Source organism: Candoia aspera, chromosome 1 (genome assembly GCF_035149785.1).
Source record: "Candoia aspera isolate rCanAsp1 chromosome 1, rCanAsp1.hap2, whole genome shotgun sequence".
In the NCBI taxonomy this organism is placed as follows: Eukaryota; Metazoa; Chordata; class Lepidosauria; order Squamata; family Boidae; genus Candoia; species Candoia aspera.
Genome location: NC_086153.1, coordinates 9,931,083 through 9,949,895, shown reverse-complemented (window position 1 = coordinate 9,949,895; position 18,813 = coordinate 9,931,083). Strand labels below are relative to the sequence as shown.

At 44.7% G+C, this 18,813-nt stretch overlaps 1 protein-coding gene across 1 annotated transcript in view; it reads left to right on the top strand.

The window, feature by feature from the left end:
* MNT (MAX network transcriptional repressor) overlaps positions 1-18,813 on the top strand; it is a 69,714-nt gene that overhangs the window by 19,051 nt on the left and 31,850 nt on the right. Inside the window, exons 2-4 of the mRNA XM_063297158.1 lie at positions 6,182-6,761; positions 8,701-8,742; positions 10,634-10,745. Coding sequence (XP_063153228.1) covers positions 6,182-6,761; positions 8,701-8,742; positions 10,634-10,745 — 734 coding nt within the window. The remainder of the gene's footprint in view (positions 1-6,181; positions 6,762-8,700; positions 8,743-10,633; positions 10,746-18,813) is intronic.

Here is an 18,813-nt window from a genome sequence, read left to right as displayed (position 1 = left end):
CCCTGCACTAATCCATGGTTTGCTCAATAAATGAGAATTGCCTGGCTTCACACAACATGCTAACCCAACAGCCCTGGGTTTGAAAAGCAAGCAGCACTCCCGGTGACTTTTAATGTAAATTACCTATGTACAGGCAAGGACTCCAGAATCATATGGCAAGCAGCAGAATTCTGTTGGACAGCTTGCTGGACAGTGCCATCACAAGGAGGGGCAGAAAGTATAGAAAGGCAGAAATCTGTGATCTTCCCTTTCATTACTGTATATTATCGTTTTGTATGTTGATTTTAGGAAATTTGACAGAACTCCCATCTCTTTTACTTGGTATTGCTCTCCAAAGCAAAGACGTTGGACTGAAATTGTAATCAAGATTGATTGGTGAAATCAAACAGACTGTCTTATTCTTTAGAGAGTGCTAGGAAGCCTAGCTTTGAATTACCATTTCCCATCCTGATATTCTTGAGATAGGATAGTCCTTCCTTATCTGAAACATGCTAGTTCAGAGAAGACTGGATCAAAACCATTCCTGACCATTCTGGCCACAGGCTTTAATCTCATAGGCTGCATTCACACAACCCCATTCACCTGATCACTGAATTGATTCATTTTCTGAATTGACATGGTATGTCAAACTGTGCACTAGTTAAACCCCTTGCACAACAGTTTAAGCCATAAAAAACAAACTGGATTAAAACTAATTAGGTTTAAGGCTGCTAAGCCTTTACCTGACTGTGGTCTAGAATGGAACGTCGCTGTCCAGAGGCATCAAAGCTTTGAATGCTGCTGCTGGAGGCGATGAGGGAGAAGGAGATGGAGATGAAAACCATGTTTTCATAAGATCTTTCTAGCCCTTCTATAAAGATTGGGTGCTGAACTAGTATTATACAAGTTATTATGTGTGTGTTCACTTGTAGATACTGGCATAGCTCCATGTATTCCAGTTTTTTAACCCATTCCTATTAAATCATAGAAACACAGAGAGCCAGTTTGGTCTAGTGGTTAAGGTTCTGGGCTAGAAACCAGGAGTCTGTGAGTTCTAGTCCTGCCTTAGGCACGAAAGCCGGTTGGGTGACCTTGGGCTGGTCCCTCTCTCTCAGCCCAAGAGCCAATCAGGCGTGGTATGAGAGTTCTAGTCCCGCCTTAGGCACGAAAGCCGGCTGGGTGACCTTGGGCCAGTCCCTCTCTCTCAGCCCAACTCGGTGCAATGTAGACCAGCCTCCTCGTGTTGCACCCCGGGCAACGTGACTTGTCACAGCTAAATAGTCTACACATCTGGCTGCTGGGCCTCAAGGATTTCCCAGCAAAAAAAAGCAGCATGAACACTGAACTGCTCTGCCATACGATTAAAAAAAAAATGGAAACACAGAATGGTAAGATTGAAAAGGATTTTGAAGATCATCTAGTCCAACCCCATGCCCTGCGCAAGTAACCAGTACTAGAGCATCCCTGTTAGATCACCATCCAGAGAGTCCGCCATCTTCAGAGTCAGCCTGTTTCATTGCTGAACAGCCTATTAGGATTATTATTCCTAGAATTTTTTTTCTGATGTCAAACTTTCACTTGCTTCATTGTAATCTAAACCTGTGGTGTGTTTTTTGTCCTGCCTTCTGGGGTAATTCTGAAGAATTCTTCCCCAAGTTCTAGATGATGGACCTTAAAATACTGGGAAACAGCAGTCTTGTCTCCACTCTTCTCCACTTTCCAGTTTGAATGTCCCCAACTCCTTCAACCATTCCTCATAAGTTTTTTCATCCAAGCTACTTGTCATCTCAGCGACTCTCCTATGAACATGCGCCAGGTTGCACAGTGTCCTTCCTAAATGCTGTGCCTAGAACAAAACGCACAGTTCTAGGTGTGAAGAAGAGACAGAAACAGCGACTTCTCTTGATCTTGACACTGTGCTTCTGTTGATGCAGTCTAGGATTGCATTAACTTGTTCTGCAGCTGCATCACACTCTTGGCTCATGTTCAGCTGGTGACTCACCAAGATAGCCAGATCTTTTCTGCCTGTGCTGCTGCTCAGTGTGATTCCACCCCACCATGCTATATTCTTGGCTTTGATTTTTCCTACCCAAATGTAGGATGTTGCATTTGTCCTTGTTGAAATTCATGTCCTTGGTTCCTGCCCATTGTTCTAGCTTGTCGAGATACTCCTAAATCATGATGCTCTCATCAAAGATGTTTGCTACTCCTCTTATCTTTGCGTCATCTGCAGATTTGATTATCATGTTGTCTAACTTTTCATCCAGGTCATTTATAAACATGTTGGATAGCTCAGAGCCCAGAATGGAGCCTTGTAGTATAAATCATTGTCCTTCTGAAGTCAGTTTGGATATGACTTTTTTGAAAGTGTTACTGTGTGTATACCAGGCAAGTGGGTTCATATAGGACCAGGCAATCTACAGATTTGATTCCCAAAAGCTGCTCTGAATTATTTGGGGACATGGTTGTAGCACCTATCTGTAACTCTTGAAAGCAGCTACATCCTTTCTAAGATCTGTGATTGTTCTCTGTATCCCCTGGTACAAAGGACACAGACACCATTGCAGGAGGTCTTGGCTTCCTCACATTTCTCCCTTTAAGCCTAGAGATGAGGCTTTGACCTTCGAGGAAGCCACTCAGCTTAAATTTGACCTTTACTGCCCATCCTTGCAGTTGGCACATCCTTGCAGTTGGCACATCCTGAGTGTAGAAGTTCCTGAATTTGGAAAAATCCTAAAATGTGCATATTGGAAAGAGGACGAGTGGTATTCATAACTCCCTGACACGGGGGAAATTTCATTTTTAGTTTTTAGATGGGAGTGAGAAATCTTCATTGAATCATTGCAGTTCATCTGGAGGTCTAGTGGCACATCAGCGTGGCTTGTCCAGACTTGCACTCAGGTGTCCTTAGAGGGTGGTCAAAAAAGTCAAGATGGGGGTGGCAATGGTGTGATTGAATCCCGGCCCCTGTTGCATGGGCAAAGGGCGGGGCTTTGGTCACACTGTCCTGGCCGTCAGTTGGCTTTTTTGACCCCCACCCCCTGCAGATGCTGCTGTACTTCTGCTTGAAAATTGAGGATTGCAATCTCTCCGTGATTAAAATCTAATATGAATATTTCCTTGTGCAGTTGGAAGTAAAGAAGATGGCTTTTTCTATCAATATAATGAGAGTCCCCTTTTTGAGAGAGATGGGCAGTGATTGAAATTTGAAATATAAATAATTAAGTTTTTATAGTAAGCAGGTCAGATTTTCTTGAAAGTCTTAAAAACCATTAGGCTTTAGATGAATCTCATTGGGATTTTTTGGCATCAACTTCCTGTTAAATCTCCTTTATCAAACTAATCCATAGATGTTTGATGTATAGAACTCTTTCAGATTTTTTTGTTGTTGTTGTTATCAGTCAGAATTATATTGAAAATGGATTGGTGCATGTGATCATTGGTGAAGCCCAATTAGTCATGCTTTTGGTCAAAATTTTTGGTGAAGTGAGGAAAATCACTGATTAAGCTTGAGATTGGTATACTGTCTCTGTTTCATAATGCATATAAATTGATCCAGCACAAGAAATCAGTGCTAGGTTTTAAACTACATGTTTTGTTGGCTCAGTGGTATTTAAAACTCTGGGAAATTACCTTGCCCAAAATTAACCCAGTAATAGAATTTGGGGTTGGGGGGGGAACAACCCTTTGAGTAAAGGGCAAATCCAAATTTGATCAATATTTATCATCCAATTAATAAATGTTAATGGTTTGTAAACATGTTTTTTAAGCAGAAATAATGAATGTAGACATTTAAAATGTTTTTCCCTCAAGAGGGCCTGTGTATTCAGGCACACATTCCTTTTTTTAAAAAATTGGTTTTTTTGTTCTAGTTTTTTTCTTTCTGTTTTTTCTTTGCAACATTGTAACAGCAATGATGATGATGATGTTGGAGGAGAGTGACTTGCCAGGATTCAGATCTGGTTAATTTTACTTCTAATCTGTATAGATAGTTTTCATTCAGCCAGTCCCATGTTTAGATCAGTGTCTAGATCAATATCTATACCAAAATTCCCATCTTGTCAACATGCCTATTTTCAGATACTTTTTTTAGTTGCAAACTGCACCACGGAATTTAGATAATTGTATTTTAATCTAATTTTCTAACCTGACGCTTCTGAGTTCTTTTAAATGACCGCTGCTCTCGCACTCAGCCAGCATGATTGCTACTTGGTTGGCTGAGGATGGTGGGTGTTACAGTCCATCACTTCTGAAAAGCCCCAGTTTGGAAGACGGTTGCTTTAACCACTAACCATGATTGTCATGGTGGCCTACACAGACTGTATAGTAGTGCTGTTCAAATACCTGCAAAGGTGTTGAAGGCCATGCCTTGTTCTCAGAATGCAGGACAGAGAATAACTACAGAAGGCAAATTCTGTTGAATATTAAAAAAATCTTCCTAACAGTACAGATAGTCCTCGCTTAACAACCATTCGTTTAGTGATGGTTTGGACTTATGACCGCACTGAAAAACCGACTTACGACTGGTCCTCACACTTACAACTGTCGCAGTGGCCCCACAGTCACGTGATCACAATTTAGGCACTTGGCAACTGGTTCACATTTACGACTGTCACAGTGTCGCATGGGCATGTGATTGCCATTTTCAACCTTTCCAGCCAGCTTCTGGCAAGCAAAATCAATGGGGAACAGTGTGATTCGCTTAATGACCACATAGTCTGCTTAACACCTGCAGTGATTTGCTTAACAACCACCACAAAAAAGGTCATAAAATCGGGTTGGATTCACTTAATGACCACTTGCTTAGCAACTGAAATTCCAGTCCCAATTGTGGCCGTTAAGCGAGGACTATCTGTAAGAGTAATTTGAGTAATTTGACAGCAGAACCAGTGACCCCGAGAGGTTTTGTTCTTCCCATCACTGGCTGTGTACAGGCAGAGGCTTCAGTGGGGATTTCTTCACTAAGCATGGGGTTGGACTAGATGGCCTCATGGAGACTGGGGTTGATAGGGGATGGAGTCCAGCAACAGTGGGAGAACACCCAAATTATTTACCTCCTGGTTGACATTGGCTTAAGAAATTCTGCCAGGGTTTCAGGGAGGAATCTTTCCCAGGTCTTCCTGACAGTGTTGGGAATTGAATCCGTGCTCTTCTGCAAGGAAAGAGCCCTGGACCAGAAAGGAAGATTCCCTACCCAGAGAGCATTAAACCCAAAAGATGGGAAGGAAGCTGTAGATGTGGAGGGAACAGAAGAGAAGGACTGTATGTTTTTACAAGGTGTAGCTTGGGAATTTCCAGCAAGCCTTATTGAGTAGGTGGGGGAGAGGATAGAAAGCAATTTGGTGAAGGGCAGTGGGAGAAATAGTAATTATTCCAGTAGAAGAGAATCTCTGTAGCTCAGGGTTGAACTGTGGAGTCCTTGGTGCTCTCTGAGCTCGGTGGTTGGCTTGCAGACGTTTCATGACCCGACTGGGTAACATCATCCGTGCCATTGGTGGTGGTGTGTGCTGCTGCTGCTGCTGCTGATGGAGTTGCACACTGATGATGTTACCTACAGTAGTCGGGTCCTGAAACGTCTGCAAGCAAACAGCCAAGCTCAGACAGCACCAAGAACTCCACAGTAGTTATTATTTATTAGATTCTATATACCACTGACTACTGAGAGCTATCAGAAAGGATATTGAAGTAATATTTCAAAATATATTAAGTTAGTTATTAGTTAAAAGTGACAGAGGGCTGATAGCATCAACTGGGGTTGATTAGAATGGGAGGCACCAGAAAAACCATTAGGGAGAAGAAAACAAACTTGAATCATGTGGACTAGCAGCTTTGTATATGTGGATGTAAGGATGGGGTTAACAAGATAATGCTAATAATTAAGAAAGTTCTCTTTGAGAAATAGTTTTGCAGTTTACTCTTTTTTTGGGGTCAGATCTGTCCTTTTTCTTTCCTCGCACTGCTGTGGCACGATCCTTCCCCAATTGAGATGGGAATCTCTGCGGGCCAGAGGTTGGTCTTCCCCTGACCCCTTTTTCATTCCTGTTGGCATCACCTCATAAAGAAGTCTAGCACACATTAGTAACAAGCTGCAAATAGTGGATTCTTGACATTTCTCTTGGGGTGTTTTTGCCATAGATAGATGGTAGAACCCTGCACATTTCCTATTAAAGTTGGGGTGGGTTTTTTTCTCTCTCTCTTCCAGAGGAGAACGAAAAACATGAAAAACTCTGCCAGGAGCGTGAACAGGAGCAGAAGAAGGCCAGCGTGCAAAGGGTTAACCACGCTGCCCAGCCAGAGGAGTCCCGCAATGACCTCCAGGCGGGGCCTTTGTCTCCGCCCATTCCGGCTCCTCCCCCGCCTCTTCCCCCCTCCCTGGCGGCTCCCATTTCCGTCATCCCCATCCCAGTGGTCACCAGCCCACCTCAGCCAGCCCCCCAGAGCACCTTGTCCCCCCCACTCATCCAGCGGCATTCCCCCTTGGTCAACACTCTGGGCCTCAGCAAGGAGCCCCCGCTGATGGCCCCCGTGATCCAGAAGACTTTGGGCCCCCTTCTCCCGGACATCAAGGTCCCCACGCCCCCTTCGGCCAGCCCCAGCCAGCTGCCCCACTACCCCACCTCCGTCTTGGCCATCTCGCAGCACCATATGGCCCAGCCGCCGATCAAGCCCCAGCCGCCGGCACACCAGCCACTCCTCCCGCATCATGTGCCTCCGCCACTCAACGTCAAAGTGAACCCGACGGAGGATGCCAAGCCCAGCGAGCAGAAGAAGAGACCCGGCGGGTGAGTGGAAGGGCCCGGGAGCAGCTCGGGGCGTGGGCGTGTTCAGTATTGCGGAGCTGAAAGGGGTCTGGTCCTTGACAGCAGTACTGCTGGCTCTGGCTGGCAGTCGCCCTTGCAGCGCACAGGCTAAGCAAGCCCTCTCTTGGCACCGGCTGGAAACAGAAGATGCGCAGGATTGAACCTGGGTCGTCCTGAACCGAGGCAGGTCTCCAGATACTGGGGGTTCCTTTCTTCTGAAGAAAGAGGAAAATGTCTCAGTAGAGGTCAGAATTCGGGGAAAGGACAAAGTCTCTTCCCTTAGCTCCAGGGAGTTTTTAAAAAGCACCCAGCCTTGTGCCCAGTTGCCCTAGGCCGACATCCCTAGTCCAGGCCCTCCGAAGCAGGGGAGGGGCACCCTCTTTCTTCCGTCACCTCCCAGCAGGCTGGGTTAGAACTGCAAACTGCTAATTCTGTTGCCTTGCTGATAAAACCGGCTGTCACTTTGGTTGAGTTCAGGGTTGAACGGAAAGGTGAGAATCCGGGAGAAAGAGGAAGAGTGTTATCATAATCAACACTGCCATCATCATGATTAGCAGCCCTCCTGATCTCTTTGCCACCACTGCAGCAGACAGGGCGGGGGGGGGGCTGCATTCACACAGCATCCTTAACCTAATCGAGTTAATCCGTCTCCTGGGTTTGCATAATAAATTAGCTCAGTGGGCTCTGTTCACACATGTCCTAAGACCCCATCTGTGTCTTGAAGGGACTTGGTTCAGGGGGCTGTGTGCACTGAAAGTAGAAAGGTTTGGGGGATAGTATGAACTAAGAAGCTGCTTTATCCCAGGTTAGTGTTGGGTAAACTCTCTGGGATGAAGGTTTTCCCACGCTTAATTCATAAGGACCCTATATCATAGAATCATCGGGTTGCAAGGGGCCTTCAAGGTCTTCTAGTCCAACCCCCTGCCCAGTGTAGGAATCCCCATTCCATTCTAGACACATGGCTGTCCAGTCTCTTAAATCTATGGACAAGACACTCAGAGAATTGGTCCCAGTGCATTTTCCATGTTCAGAGGCACCCTACCAATACCAGTGGTTGAGGCTGTACAGGAATGATAATTTGGGATTGGTGATTTCCTGCAATATTCTTACTGGCCATTGTGGGAAGCAAACTTTTGAACTAGAAAAACCAGCCTTCTCTAACCTGGTGCCCTCTAAGTATGCTGGGACTAGAACTCCCGGAATTCCCCCTGTCTTTTGTCATAATTGGCAGGGGGATTCTGGGACCTGAAGTCCCAGCCCATGTGGAAGACACCAATTTGGGGAAGAGCCAGCGATGTGCCCACAAGCATGCACATGCAATACCGACAGAGATACTGGGAAATAAGATGAAGTAATGGTTTATGCCAAGCCTAATCTGCACATTTGATTCCCCCCGGAATTCCCTTCACCTGATTGTTTCTCTGTCGTCCCTATAATAATCTCACGTTCTGTGATCAGAATGACAGACTTCTAGCGTCCTGGATTTTCCTTGTCAGATATGGAGGTTGCAAGGGCTGTGCATTTCCCCCAGCAGGTTGCCTGCAAACAACAGATGCATTTGTTACCAGGGCAACGAGGATGTGGCAGTCCGTGTGCCATGCACATCTTGCGTGCCTGTGATGTGGGACTGGGTGTGTTTGGCTTGATGAGCAGTTAGGTTCTAGAATCGTTCTGAACACTCCAAGAAAACTCAGCGGAGAATACACACACACACACACACACACACACACACACACCCCTCCCCTCTTGTGGGATAAAGTACTTCCTTTCCAGTGCTTTTAACAACAGTTGGCAGAACGTGAAAACAGAGATGCTTTCTCTTTCAGAAATGTTCCTAACTTTACAACTTGGATGCTTGGCAGTGACCTTGCTTTTTCTGTTTCTTTTTTTTTTTTTTTCTCCCTCCCTCCCTGGATTTTAGGGTTGGCACCCGAGAAGTCCATAATAAATTGGAGAAGAACAGGTATGTACCTTTTTAAATTCCAAAACAATCGTTTTTGCACCTAAACTGGAGACAGTTTGGCTTTTCCAACAAGTTGTTTTCCTGCAGTTATTCCAGGGATACAAAGGTTCCTGGGAATATTGGTAATACATAGTGAATGTCCCTAAAAAAGAAACTGTTCAGCTGAGGCACCATGCCAAACCATGATTTGCATTAATTGTAGTTTGCCTTTCTTGCTGCTCTGTAGACAAACCAAGTAAGAAGCTGCTTCCTAACCTCACACCTCTCACCAGATGTGTGGAAAGCAGCAGCTGTAAGTGGTTTTGTCTACGTGGAGGCTGTAGCAATTCATGCTGAGCACAAACCGTAAGTTAGAACCCCCCTTCAAATGATGGGGGGGGGCAGGTATTGCAGTTTGGTTTGGCTTGATCTCTGTTGGTAGTTCTGTCAAGCAGGTTTTAGGCCAAACTGATGAGCAAAGCCATTTCCAAGCATGATTTCTGATTTGCCAGCTGAAGGTTGCCCTGATGATGTTGCCTAGTTGGGTAATGAAATGTCTGCAGAAAAACAACCCAGATTCAGAAAACACTAAGACTGTTACAGTTTAACCCTGAGCAACATATATTCTATTAGAATTCCTGGATTTGACAGCAACAGTGCTGGCCAGTTCTTTTTCTTTTCAATGTTTTGCTTACCTTTTTCATTTTAAGACCTTCTCATTCCGCATCTCAGTTTGATTTGCTGAGTTCATCGATCACAATGCACAACCGCCATGTGTCTGCCCCCGAGCCTATATTTTGCCCCCTGCCCATCACGGCCACACTTTTTCTTTCTCTGCTGTGACACTGCACTGCCCTTTCTGAGGTAGGAAGGAACATCCCTGCATGTCTGAACCGTCTCCCAAACATTTTAAAAACCTCAGCTGAGTAACTTTCAAGATGAGGTCAGCTGGCCTGAGCAAGAGGCTGAAGGTTGGGTATTTATTTATTATTCACATTTCTGTTACTGCCCATCTCCCCCCAAAAGGGGGACTCTGCGCGGTTTACAATAACATTCTCCTTAAAACCTCAACATCATAAAATCACCGAATCAACACCTACAATACTAAAATAATAAATAAACATAAATATGGCATCCAAGTGGGGAATTTCCATTTGGCAGGGAGAACTCTACGTCACCCCCAGGAAGAGTTGTTGCCCTTCCCATCCCAGGCGAGGCGACAGAACCAGGATATGCCATGAAATGCTTTGCATCCTTTTTTGTATTGGGCTGTGAAGGAGATGCTGGTTATCTGGAGCCTCTGTTGACTTTGGGTTCCTATAACATAGTGCAAAAGGTCAAGTGTACAGGTGTTTGTGTGTGTGTGTGTGTGTGTGTGTAATCTGATGGACTTTATTTATTTATTCTGCTACCACACCTCCACTGGCCAGGCGGGATGCTTCTGAATGAAACTGTTGTGTAAATTAGCTTCAACAATCCTCAGCATTGCAGCCTAAATCTGGATTTAGTCCGGAGTTAGTCACTTTCAGAAGCATGTGGTGCCAAGGGCGCAAGGGCCTCCTGCAAGAGGGACTGTTAAAAAAAAATCACCCCAAATTGTGTGAGATTATCACAATCCCACGAGACTTCTCCATTCTGCACAGGTTTGCCCAAATCTCACGCGAGTTCACCTGAAATCTCGTGAGATTTGGGGCAGTTAAAAAAACAAAACGCTTCTCTGTTGTTGTTTTTAAATCAATTTCGGGAGTTCACCAAGATCACCGCAGGGGAAGTGAGGGACTGTGTTGTTGGTTCTGCTTTAACACTCCGCCTGACGGTTTGATCAGTTCACGCAATTGGCACGTCATCTTGATCAAAGCCAAGATGGAGGTTGTTCTGCAGTCTGGCTAAACGGTGGGTTTTGTTTCTATAGACGTGCCCACTTGAAGGAATGTTTTGAGACCCTGAAGAGGAACATCCCCAATGTTGACGACAAGAAGACCTCAAACCTTAGTGTCCTAAGGAGTGCCTTGAGATATATCCAGGTAGGGCCTTTGCTGTTTTGTTTTATTTATTTTATTTATTTATCAAATTTTTAACACCGCCCATCTTCCCCCACAAGGAGGGACTCTGGGCGGCTTTTGACTCTGAGATGTGAGGAGTAACATTGTAAGCGCCAGGTGTTGGTCTGGCCCAGCCTGATGTGTTGGACTTCAGTTCCCAGAATCCCCTTGACTCGGAATGATGGGAGCTGAAGTTGAGTGGATTGGGGAAAGCCAGCCAGGTTTTGACCCCACCTTCTTTTTTATAAACATTGAGGCAGTATGTATAGCAAAGGGTAGTTGAAAATAATATGTCTGTCCTCTGCTAGGAGGGATTTTCCGGTTGTTTTTCTATTTCCTGGTAGGTGGGAGATTCAGACAAAGGGTTTGTTGTTATGTTATATATTAACTAATTAAATCAAAATGCATCGACCAGTGATGTGGGTTTCCGAGAACATTTTGAATAGGGAAAAAAACCCTATGCATATTAGCTTAATTTGCATAGGAAGAAGTGCATGATATGTGACATTCACAAAAATTAAGCATTGGAAATTTTAAGAATTAAGCATTGGACACCTTTCTGCCCCACTTCACTGGTGCTGGTGATCCCTAGCTGCGTGGCTTTGAGGGTGCTAAATTTCTGGAGGAAAAGGCAGGTTGGCGGCTATTAGTTGTGACAAGGCTGAGTGGCTGTGGTGGTTTGGACCCCCTGGATATGGGACGTTTCCACCGTTGGTCTTGGATGGGGTTCCACCATTTGAAATTGGTGTGCGACTTGGGAGGGGGTCGGGACTTCCTGGATTTGCAGCTACTGGCAACTGTGGCCAGGGGTGTCTTTGTACAGGTATATCTTGTGTGCCAGTTGCGCCCTTTCCTCAACCTGGGAGGCCCTTCACCTGGTCACTCACGCCCTAGTCACCTCACAACTTGACTACTGCAATGCACTTTCCATGGGGCTGCCCTTGAAGGCCATCCAGAAGCTACAGCTGGTTCAAAATGCAGCAGCGCAAGCAGTCATGGGCACTTCTCGTTATGCCCATGTGTCACCACTGCTTCGCAAGCTGCATTTGCTGCCAGTTGGCCTCTGGATGCAATTCAAGGTGCTAGTTGGTACCTATAAAGCTCTTCATGGTGTAGCGCCTGGTTATTTGGGGGACTGTCTATATCCAATTAATTCTGTTTGCCCAGTACGGATAGTCCTTGCCTAATGACCACAAATGGGACTGGAATTTTGGTTGCTAAGTGAAGCGGTCATTAAGTAAATCCAACCTGATTTTACACCTTTTTGCAGTGGTCATTAACTGAATCACTGGGTGTTAAGCAGACCACATGGTTGTTAAGTGAATCACGCAGTTCTCCATTGATTTTGCTTGCCAGAAGCCGGCCTGGATAGTCAAAAATGACGATCATGTGACCACAGGATGCTGTGACGGTCATAAATGTGAACTGGTTGCCAAGTGCCCAAATTGTGATCACATGACCACAGGGATGCTGTGACGGTTGTAAGTGTGAGGACCGGCCACAAGTCAGCTTTGTCAGCACTGTCATAAGTCTGAACTGTCACTAAACAAATGGTTGTTAAGTGAGGACTGCCTGAATGTTGGAGGAGAGTTGGTGCACTCCAGGTCCCCTCAATTAAATGTCATCAAGGGGGGGCTGAGGAAGGACACCTTCTCTGTTGTTGCCTCTGGTCTCTGGAACAGCATCCCCCTAGAGATACAAGTGGTGCCCAATCTCCTGGGGTCCAGAATGCCCTTAAGACCTGGCTCTGTTCCCAGGCCTGCAGGTAGTGTGCCTGTTGGGCCCCTGTCGTGTTTTTATCGGTATAGTTGCTTTTAGTTTGGGCTGCTATGTCTTCTTTCATGTTTTTTTAACTGTTTTTAATTGTATATTTGGCTACTGTGAGCTGCCCAGGGTCTTCAGGAGTGGGTAGCCGTAATAACATAATAAAATAATAGTAATAAATTAATATCAGCCATGCTGGCTAAATGGAACCTCTGTGTACAGTGGCAGCCTGTTCCCTTTCCCTCCTCCTAGTATTCTGGATTCATTTCGTCACTTGCAAGAAATAGGAGGTTAGAGAAAATGGAACTTCCTTTCTGTGTTTTGAAACCATGGCAGTGATCTCAGTTTGTTTGTGGCCACAATCCTGGGTGAGCTTTACCAGGAATAAGTCACTCTGATAGTACTGCTTTACTTCCAGGGAAAGATATATATTCCATATAAGGATGGAAATAACGAGATGCACAGGCAGATGGACTAGTCCACTGATGTGGCAGGCCTGCAGCCCCTCTCCAATAGCTCTAACTAGATTTCAAATGATGCTGTCTACTAATCATAGTTGAAATCTCAAACCATGGCTTATGAAACATACAAGTATGCTGTAAATGATTGTCCTTATGGTTCAGTTAACTCCCGGATGGAGAAAAAGAGTTGTAGCAACTATTTATTATTTAACAATAAATAAATGTCCCCAATGATGTGGGGTCTGGGGGTTTACAACAAGGAGCAATAACAAAATGCAGCAAATAGATGGAGCTAGTTAAAAAAAAGTTGCCCAATCAGAACCACCAAGGCACAGTAGAAAAAGCTGCCCGAAGTACTGCAGATAACAAGGCAAAACAAACTGGCTCCAGATTATCCAAGGAGTGAGGCAAGGCTGTATAGTCTTCTCCTTATTTATTCAACCTATATATGATGAATATATATATTGAGGAAAGCTAGACTGGAAGAAGATGAGTGTGGTTTTAAAATTGGAGGCAGAGACATCAATAACCTGCCCTATGCTGGTGACACTGCTGTGATAGCTGAAAATGCAAATGATTTGCTAGTCTAATCATGAATGTCAAGGAGCCTGGTGAAACAATGGCACTCAGATTAAATATGAAGAAGACCAAACTAATGACAACAGGCACAGCAACCAGCCTTAGAACTGACAACGAAAATAGTGAAGTGATGGAGAGCTTCTGTCGTTTAGGACTGTCAACAGTAGAGGAACCCACAGTTAGGAATGATGGTGCAAATAAGTGCTTGGTAGTGCAGGCCTTCCTAGGTATTTGGATTGGACTAGCAGAGTCAATTCAGGCTTAGCGTTCATTGAGTTGTTGCAATGAGGTGCAGAGATGTGTACTTTCCTTCTGCTCAGGACATCACCAGACTTCAAGGAGCTTGTTGAAGACCATGCTTAAAAACTAAGCAAGGACATAGCCTGTTTCGGGAGGGGCGGTGGGAGTTTTAAGGAGGACAATGGGTGTCTGATGCATGCAAAGACACATGCATGCGCAGGCACACCTATACCTTACCCAGATTTGGGTTCCCACCATTCTGGGGGCCTCAAAAGGCACGTTGGTGGGCCACATACAAACCCGCACCTTTTGTTCTCGTGACATAGATAATGTAAATCAGGGTAGACATCTTGGTGCCTTCTCAGTGTCCTAGAAGTTCTTACCCATCATGATAAATGGGGGCGGAGTCCTAACCCGCCACAACTGCATCAACAGAGGTGTAATGTTGAGATCATGGGAAATGTTAGTTCCCCTCTGCTCCGCATTGGTCAGACCACACCTGGACTACTGTGTTCAGTTCTGGTCTCCACCACACAAGAAAGATTTGGAGGGATGAGAAAGAGTCCAGAGAAGAGCAAGAAAGATGAGAAGGGGCTTGGAGGCTAAATCCTACGAAGAACAATTAAAGGAATTGGATACGTTTAGCCTAAAGAAGAGAAGGCTATGGGGAGACATGATAGCAATCTTCCAATATGTGAAGGGATGTCACAGAGCAGAGTGTGTGGGTTTATTCTCCAGAGTATCCAAGGGTAAGACGGGTCAATGGGTGGAAGCTTTACAGAGGAAGTTTCAAACTCAAAAAGAGGAGGAACTTCCTGACTGTTAGGGAAGCAGTGGAACACCCTGCCTCCTGAAGTCATGGGTGCTCCATTACGTGAGGTTTTCAAGAAAAGGTTGGACAGCCATTTGACTGGGATGGTCCAAGGATTCCAGCGCTGGGCAGGGGATTGGGCTAGAAGACCTCCAAGGTCCTTTCCAACCCAATAATTCTGTGATACCTCTGGAAGCCACCAGGTGACAAATCTGTGGATCAAACCAGGGGGTGTAGATGGGCAGCTGTGGTTTTTGACAGTGGATGGGGAGCTGTGGTTTGTTCCATTCTGACTAATGGTTAAGTTTCTTGAGCTGCAGCTGTGAATCTGTTGCAGCTGTAACCAGGCACATGTGTTCACTTTTGTGCCAACAGGTCATAACCAACTTCTCTGTGTCGACATTATTTGGCTGAACTGAGCAGCAGCTCTTGCATAATTGGATGTGCTGATGTGCAACCCCATTGGAGGATTGGTCTTTGTTTGAAAACCGATGGCAGTGTTTCTAAAGCTTGTTTTTTAACTGCTTGTGGGAGCTTAAGAGACCCTTTCTGGGCAAGGGATGAGGATCTAGAGAGCAAACGTGGCATTTGTGGCGGAAGCAGAAATGAATCGTTGGGGTAGAGTCAGAAGAAAACCCAGCTTGTGTCAAATGACCTTATATATCAGTTTGCTGACAGTTTGCATATGATCCCCACAGCTTACATATGCCAGAAGCTGGCGTGAAGATATGCCTTGGAAAAACACAGAGATATTTTTCTCATAGTGGTACTGGCCAAAGCTTTACTTGTTGCTGAAAGTATGTTCTGTGCTGTGGAGGAAATCGAAGACCTTTGATGGAATGGCGTCTCTTTATTTAGTGTCAGTCTCTGCAAAGAACAGCCGAAAAGGGATGTGAATGTAGAGACAAGAGATTCAAGTCTAGCACATGAATCGGGCAGGCTGCTTTCATGCAATCTCAGCTAACTTGTGGGACTCGCTGCCACAAGATGGTTGTGTTTGCACAATATAGCTGACTCAGGATGCTGCTGTTCCAGGATACGCCCTCACCGCTGTGAGCAGTGGATAAGCAGAAAGCCTGGCTATTGCAAAGGGAGGCTGCCTTTCCCACTGTTTTTTCAAAAAGCCCAGGAAGTCCTCGACTTACGACCATTTGTTTAGTGACAGTTCAAAGTTATGACAGCACTGGGAAAAGTGACTTGCAATCGGTCCTCACACTTACAGCTATCGCAGTGTCCCTGCAGACACATGATCAAAATTCAGGCGCTTGGCAACTGGCATGTATTCACGACAGTTGCAGTGTTCTGGGGTCATGTGATTTCCATTTGCAACCTTCCCAGCCGGCTTCCAACAAGCAAAGTCAATGGGGGAAGCCGGATTTGCTTAACGACTGTGTAATTCACTTAACTGCGGCAAAAAAGTCACAGGTCATAAAATCAGGCACAACTGATGCTGCAGACACAGTGAAATGAGACCTGTGGAAAATTTTAAAAAGAGAGGGAGTTGCTAGAGAAGTCCTGGTTTTGTGGCCCACTCTTGGCATTCATCACGGTGGCAGGTATCTGGAGGGTGATGATGGTCAAAAAAGTCAAGATAGCAACTGTGCCCCCCCCTTTTTGCCCACTTCATGTGTGTTTACACTGACACCAAGGGGGACCTTCTTGCTTTCCATTTGGTATAAGGCAAATTCTTCAATCTGCAATGAACTAAGCACGTCCATATTTGCAGTTTTGAAAAAATTGGTAGAGATTCCACCATGCTGGCTGGGGAATTCTGGGAGTTGAACTCCACACATCGTAAAGTGGCCAAGTTTGAAAAAACATTGCTCTAAAATTACATTGACCCCAAAAGGAAGATTCTGGACTTTAAACCTATGAAAGTACTGACTAGGTTGCCTCTTTCTTCAGAGAAAACCGGTTCACCTGTTGACTGATGACAGATTATAGAAGATCCTGTCCCAGTAGTTAAGAATCTCTTTCTCTCTTTCTCCAACTCCTTTGGAATGCAATACCCATCACATTGTGGGAGGAGATAAAACCTTTCTGGCCAAGTAAAATAAAAAGCAAACAGCTGGTTGGTCCATGGCAAAATCCTTTGGGAAAAAAAAATCCCCAAATTAAAAACCTGGTTTTGCCAGCGGGCCTGGAACGGGAAGGGGAATAGCCACTCCTGGGGATGGCTAGCATCCTAGAATGACCTTAGCAGGGCCCATTATACTCACAGACTGATAGAGAACTCTCAGCCATCTAGATTCTATCACATTTTTATTCTTATTGTATTTATTGTATTTATAATTGTTTTGAATTTTAACTCTGCTTTTATTGTAAACCGCCCAGAGTCCCTCCTTTGGGTGGGGGAGATGGACAGTGATAAAATTTGATAAACAAACAAACAAAGAAAGAAACCTGTACCTGGGTGATGCTTAATTGAGGTTGACTCCTGGTGAGTACACTGCTCCATCCAGCTAGTTTTCTTAACAGCAGAGGAAGGATTTTGCCATTTTTCCCCTCTACCCCATACCCATACATACATGCCTTCCCAATGTAGCTTATAGCCCTGAGATTTCCTGGTGGTGTCATTTCTAAGTATTGTACTCACAGATAAGCCAAGAATTTAGGTGCCAAAACACATCCCCAAAATTGGGTTCGGCTTATCCACGGATGGGCTTATCTACAAGGATATACAGAAATATTTTTTAAAAGTCTGTGTATATCCTGTATATACTCACAGATAAGCCCATCTGCAGATAAGTTGACCCTTGAATTTTTAACCAAACTACCATGAAAAATGCGGGTTGGCTTATGGTGCATTTTTCGTGGTATTTTGCTTAAAAATTCAACGGTCAGCTTACCTGCAGATGGGCTTATATGCGAGTATTTATTTATTTAGCTATCTAATTTGTCCCTGCCCATCTCCTCCCATCGGGAGTATATATGGTATTAACCAATCCTGATCCTGCTTAGCTTGGTGAGATCAGCCAACAAGTCAGCTAAATCCAGCTGCTACCTGGGCAATGCCTTTATTAGGACTGACCAAAATATTTGTTTATTATATATCACTGCTTTTCTTTGCCAAAGCAACTCTGGGTGGTGAACAGAATATAACATTCAGCAACAATCTAAATAAACAGAACAATATAATCCAAAGGAACAGCAGCCAAGAATAAAACCTCAAAATGAAATCACAAAGGGTTGCAAAAGAATGTGCAATTTGTCGTGTTCTCTAGTATTCTGCATGAGGCAAGTTGTTTCTTATTTTTACTTATTATTAATAATTTATTTTAAAAGGTTTATATGGCTACCTCAGTCAAACAGTAGTGTGCAACACACCAAAGAACAAAAATAACAAAATAAACAATACCAATTAAAAATCACAAAATAAACAATACCAGCCGAAAACTGGGACAAGGAAGAAACAGAGTCCAAAAATAAAGTAGATGTTTGTTCTTAATATTCCCTATTTTTTTTTATGTTTTTGGATTGTTACCTTGTCGTGGTGCTGGAGCTTGAGCACCTCAATGATGCCATGAGCTAAACCATGAAGGGCCACCCAAGACGGGAAGGTCATGACAGAGAGGTCAGACTAAATGTGATCCCTGGGGAAGGTAATGGCAACCCACCCCAGTATTCCTGCCGTGAAAACTAAATGGATCAGTACAACCAGAGATATGTCGGTATACCATCGGAAGATGAGACCCCCAGGTCGGAAGATGGTCAAAATGCTACTGGGGAGGAACAGAGGATGAGTTCAACTAGCCCCAGACGTGATGACGCAGCTAGCTCAAAGCCGAAAGGATGGCTAGTGGCCGACGGTGCTGGTGGTAAACGGCGAATCCGATGTTCTAAGGATCAACACACCATTGGAACCTGGAATGTAAGATCTATGAGCCAGGGCAAATTGGAGGTGGTTATTGGTGAGATGTCAAGATTAAAGATAGACATTTTGGGCGTCAGTGAACTGAAATGGACTGGAATGGGCCACTTCACATCAAATGACCACCAGATCTACTACTGTGGACAAGAGGACCACAGAAGAAATGGAGTAGCCTTCATAATTAATAGTCAAGTGGCTAAAGCAGTGCTTGGATACAATCCAAAAAATGATAGAATGATCTCAATTCGAATTCAGGGCAAGCCATCTAACATCACAGTGATCCAAATATACGCCCCAACCACAAATGCTGAAGAAGCTGAAGTA